General features: G+C 40.5%; 1 protein-coding gene across 1 annotated transcript in view; it reads left to right on the top strand.

The window, feature by feature from the left end:
• The first annotated feature begins 1,005 nt into the window (after positions 1-1,005).
• Positions 1,006-6,000, top strand: part of frmd4a (FERM domain containing 4A) — a 145,416-nt gene continuing 140,421 nt past the window's right edge. The window contains exon 1 of the mRNA XM_066684572.1: positions 1,006-1,195. Coding sequence (XP_066540669.1) covers positions 1,151-1,195 — 45 coding nt within the window. The 5' untranslated portion in view covers positions 1,006-1,150. The remainder of the gene's footprint in view (positions 1,196-6,000) is intronic.

Genomic DNA, 6,000 nt, shown 5'->3' with positions numbered 1-6,000 from the left:
CCCGACAGTATGGGAATGAAACAGGTGTCTGGCCCTCAGTGACATTTACACATTACAGCAGTTGTTGTCCTCTTATCATCTTATCATATTCATTCTTTCTTAACATCCTATTTTTCTGTCATCTATCTATCTATCTATCTATCTATCTATCTATCTATCTATCTATCTATCTATCTGTCTGTCTGTCTGTCTGTCTCCACACATATTTTCAGATTTCAGGTAGAAAGCAGAGGTGTGTATATATTCAACACCGTTTGCTGATATTCTCTCTGCCTTGCTCTGTGTGACATTAATCCTGTGTTAGTTGGCCAGACAGTGTTGATGTATTGCTTTCTTCTTGTTTCTCTTTCTCTCTCTCTCTCTCTCTCTCTCTCTCTCCCCCTTCTCAATCTCTAACCCTGTCTCTGTCTCCAATATTTCTCTCTCTCTCTCTCTCTCTCTCTCTCTCTCTCTCTCTCTCTCTCTCTCTCTCTCTCTCTCTCTCTCTCTCTCATCCTTGCCCCTTCTGTCCCCCCTCTTTCTCACCCCCAGTTCAGCAGCCAGCGCGATCAGATGAATTAATGAGAGTGAGAGTGTGTATCTGCTTGTTTATTTGAGATGCTGATCTGCACCTTCTCTTGCTGCCACTGAGGCTGTGTGTGTGTGTGTGTGTGTGTATGTGTGTGTGTGAAAAAAAAAGAGAGTGAGCGGGAAAGAGATAGGGAGGGAGAGAAACTGAGGTGGGGTGTGTGTGTATGTGTGTGTGTGTGACGAGCAGGAGGAGGGGGCTTAAACCGGCTGTTTGACATCAAAGCAGCAGCAGCAGCAGCGTGTGTGGAGAGAAGAGTGAGCACACTGAGATTCTGCAGGAGCAGAAAGACAAAAAAAATAAAAACACTCATCAAACGCAAAAGGAGGTGCTGGACAATAGCTGGACAATAGCTGAGGTCAGACTCTGGAGACTGCCCCCTGGGGGGTGGAGTCCTGCCAAGGAGCGGGCAGTGATACCTGAGCCTTTGCTCTGTGTCACCTGGACGCTGTGGAGGCTGTCACTCTGAGCACATTTCTCTGGACATCATTGGACCACCACTGTGTACGTTACCTGCGCTGTACATTTAGCTTTAGAGCAAAAGGGACAGCTAGGTGTTACCTGTGCTGGACGTTAGGACCAATGGCTGTCCAATTGATGCCCGAATCTGCCATCTGCCTCCTAATGGTAAGCAATCAAACCTTTCTAAGGCTCTGCACTAACACACAAACACACACACACACACACACACACAGACATTATATACATATTTACATGCTTTTTCACTCACTGGGGCCAGTCTCTTCACTGGTCCGTCAGTCAGGATCACTCCAATGGATGTGACCATTGTCTTCTCACTCTTGTTCTCTTCCACTGTACCCACAACACACACACACACACACACAGCAGCAGCACTTGGAGCACGTGCACCTCTGCAGTAGGACAGCGCAGCAGAGCATGTAATGCAGCGTGGACCATTTCAGCCCCAGCTCTTGCATGTGAATTTAAAAACCCGCTCAAGCAAAAAGATCAATACCAGTGCGATGTTTATGAACAGTTCATAAGCTACTGTTCAGAATGAGAAAATGATCATCTGGAAAAATAAAGCACAACCTATAATACAGAACTCGATACAGAAAGAATAATCTAAAACACTGAAATAATGTTATCTTTAGAACAATCCAAAACTCTGGAGTGAAAATGCTGATTCCAGAGTGTTCTATAATTTCTTGTTCTCTAAGCTCTTTCTGGACTTTTGTCAGGTTGTGTTTTTATTCATTTCTCTGTTTTTCTAGTAGGGCTCTATGATTTATTGTTTTTATTTAAAAATTGGACAAGTTTTAAATGGGGCAAATTAATGTAACAGCACAGAGTGTGTGAATGGGCATTCTTGCCTCACATCTTAGACAGTTTGAAAGTGGGCTCTTTTTAAGCGTAACTGAGAGAAAATGATTATATTTACACCAAAGTGAGAACAACCACAATCGTGTATTTCCACCAAATTGTTTCTCTGTAATCACTGTGCACACCTTTATTGTATATACATGCACAGTGGCCTAGCACGGTTAAAGCATGCCATTGCCACACCCCTCCACATTACCTGGTATGTCTGTCTGTCTCCATGGTGATAAGACAAGCCTACCACTTAGAAAAAGAGAGAGAAACCTGCAGCTATCACACTGCACCCCACCCCCTCTTCTTTCCTGCTTTTTCCTGATATCTCCTTCTTTCTTTCCTTCTCCACCTGGTGGGACTGATAAAGCTTCACGTGGATGGTAACTTCTGCTCAATTCACAGTTTTATCACATCATTTTAAAAAGCCTGAGAGAATCATTCAACACTCAATCCTTTTTCTTCACCTCAGTTCCTCTCTTGCTTTACCAAACACTATGCAGCGTAGTGGGACGTTTGCTGTGAAATTACAAACACTTTAATGGCAAGCTACTGTGAACTTACATTGATTATTACATAGCAGCACTCTTTAGGTGTCTTTATATATGAAGAAGCTCAAAACTTTATATGAAAAAAACCAGCTAGTATATCAGTCACTCACTCATTCACTAATTCCATTACTCAGTCAGTCTTGTTTAACAGAATACTCCACTAGGACTATCAGTGCCTTGTGTCAAAGAAACTACAGCTGCATTTCAAAGCCAAGGCTCTAGACTCATGAGGATGTGTCCTCAGTAGGACAGTCCTCTGAAGACTCCTCCTGATGAGCTGACAGATCTCTCAAATGGAACCGTATAACAAGGCCATAGCCGCATCCCTGAAAAGGTTGTGGCAGAAAACTAAAAAGAGATCAAGTTTCTGCGTGAACCTTTCATTTCTTAATGAAACTGGCAAAGTGGTTTCAAAGACAGCGCTGGATATTTTTATAAATAAACTCCCATTTAGAGGCTTTCACCATGTAATTTTTCCTCCATGATGTATGTGCACAGTGAACTGTGTGTTTCCCAAAGGACACTAAGAACACACTGGGAATGTCTTTTAAATCTTTTAAATGTGTTGTATACAGACAAAGCTTCACATGGAACAGGCTTCAGTGATGTACCGACGAAGAAAGCAGCCCAGCCAGATTGCAGCCAAGGCTTTGGGATACAGCTTGTGTGTCCTTGTTTCCCAGGGGTTCACAGTAATACTTCGCTGTGATTAGATGTAATTCTGCAGGGGACAAATTCACATAAGGAAGATCATGGTTTAAAGTTTGGATGTGGTTTAAAGACTGGAAAGAATAATTAAAAGAGAATATGAAGGAAGATGCAGATGAAGGATCATATTGAAAAATGTATTGCGGAGGAGGTATAATATGAATAAGAAGGAGATTGGATGTGTTTGTGCAGTGTTGATGGAAGCTAACTTATAACATACATTGGATCTTTCTGTGAGTGATTCCTGCAAAGTCAAAGTCTATATGAAGCCAAACATAAATAAATAAATAATTTTATTCTATGGGACCTGCTATGATTGCCTCAGCAGTAGTTTCACCAAATGCCAAAAATGCAAAGGCCCTGGGATTTTCAATCCTCGTGCTTTTTTCCTCTTTTGAAACAGCTTGTTAACAAATCAGCTGAACTGAGTCTGCCAGGTTTTCTAATGGTGCCTTTCCACTGCATGGTACCTGCTTGGCTCAGCAAAGCTTTGCTGCTTTTCCACCTGGCAAATCTGGTCTCTGGAACTGGTCCTGTTTTATAGTGCAACAAACTCTACTGATCTGTGAGAACTGGGGTGAGAAGCCACACTGAGTTTAAAAAAAATAAATAAATACTAAAACCACAACACGTGAAAACACACAGAGAAAACTGCTCTTAATATTACTGTTGCCATTATTGTGAATTCCAAAGCCTGCAGTTCCCGTTAAAGACAGGGTTTTGTGATGTCACCAGCTACATTTCACTCTGAAGCTGTGCTAATGAAATTGAGACCAAACACCAGTGCTGTCGAGCCTAATGGAGAAGCTATCACGCAGTGGGAATGTGCTATAACACCACAAACCTGAAGAACCAATCCCATCAACTTGCAATGGCAGAGCTATAAGGCAGAGCTGCAGGCAAGCAGTGGAGAAGTGTGTGGAGATTGCATATTCATAGACCTGTGGAGGGTCTAGAGACATGACTAATACTTATGAGGCATTGGGAATTTTTATTTCTTAGAAATAATTTCTAATTATATGGTACTTAGAAACAGAGAGTTTAGTGGTTTAATTGAAGTTAATGGTGGACAGCAGGAGAGAGTGTTAAATTTAACGATATAAGTAAGAGGACATGATGCAAATAAAAGCAGAAACAATGCATAATCTGACAAATAAACAACAGAGATGCAAATATACAAACTAAAACGTCACAAAACTGGAGCAAAGCAAACAGAACCTATGAACAAATGTCAAGAGAACACTCTGACACACATACAAGACCAGACAAAGGACCACTTAAAAAAATATATATATAATATATATATATATATATATATATATATATATATATATACACATAGGGGCATAGTCAAGGAACGCCTGAGAATGTAGGGAAAGCAACACTAATGAAAAGGCAGAGCTAAGTATGAGACAAGAACAAAACAAAACAGAGCCATATGATAAAGGAGCACAAATAGCATACTTAGAAAAAACAGGCAAGGAACAACATTAAAAAGTTGCCGTGACATCCACACCTAGTGTTATAAAAGGTAGGACTTTGGGTACCTGACAGTACTCACTGCGCTATATTGCCAGCTATTTAAACCGTTAAATGCAGGGTCAGGGACTGAGTGTTTTGTAGATTTTTGTAGTCAGTGTTAGCAGATTGTTGTCAGCCTTACTCTAGTAATGTCTCTTGAAAACACTGCTGCCCCTCCAAGGCCCCAGACCACCACAAATAAAATTCTGGCAAAACCTCTGCCGTATAAACACATGCCTAAGGAAATGGGTACATTTACTCATCTAGTCTTCCACATAGTATCTACTTTTGGATTAAACCTTGAATGTCCCATTCTTTTTTTTATATTGTTTTGAATGTCATGGATAAATACATGTAAATGTATTGGCATGTCATGGCAAATGTCATGGCAAATGGATAAATAGAAATGATCCAAAATCTTTTTCAACCAGATTCAATTTCAAGTTAAGTATTATTTGCCTCTGATTATATGTGATTATACGTCATGAATATATTTTTGCCTTTTACATGTTTATGTGAGTGATAGTTTCCCCTTAGAACATTCATCACCTGTGTGCACATGTTTATAAATGAAGAAACACTCATACACAGACACCTACACACCCACACACACACAGACCCACACACACATACATATCATGTTAAAGCTGTGCTGTCTCATGAAATATTAACATGAGTTTGTGCAGCTTTTGCCGGTTAATGAATATTGATGATGTGTCTGCTGTGAACATTAATATTTCAGCTGGAGTGTTAATTAAATCACTTGACATTTTTGAGACACAGACAGACCACAGCAAATAAAACATGTCCTCATTCAGCGCATTGTTATTGAGTACCACAAAGACTGCAGAGTTTTAAGAAAAGAAAAGAGTCTCGCTACTGACAATTAACCACAAAACACAATGTGCCACATGGAATTCTCTCTCTCTCTCTCTCTCTCTCTCTCTCTCTCTCTCTCTCTCTCTCTCTCTCTCAGTGTGCAGGACATCTGTTGATGAGTGTGTGCCAGGCTGGTTGATGAAGGGCTCTTACTCCTCTACCTCTCATTACTGTGTCTAAAACTAGCAAACAGAGGGGTCCATCTCTGTTCATTCATCTCTTGTGCTTACATCCCCCACCATATCCCTCGACAAAATATTCCCAAGAGATTTTTTTCCTTTTCTTTTTTTTACATCCATAAGACGATGACATCATTGTTGTTAGTGGATCCATCTATTGTTAGACCCAGCCCCATTCAATTCACTTTTAATATGAACAAAACCACACCCTATAACAATACGTGGCCCTAGATTATTTTAATATTCATATTATTCTATGGTA

This window comes from Hoplias malabaricus, chromosome 11, assembly GCF_029633855.1.
Source record: "Hoplias malabaricus isolate fHopMal1 chromosome 11, fHopMal1.hap1, whole genome shotgun sequence".
NCBI classification, from domain to species: domain Eukaryota; kingdom Metazoa; phylum Chordata; class Actinopteri; order Characiformes; family Erythrinidae; genus Hoplias; species Hoplias malabaricus.
The sequence above is the reverse complement of the archived record's forward strand: the minus strand, read 5'-3'. Positions and strand labels throughout refer to the sequence as shown.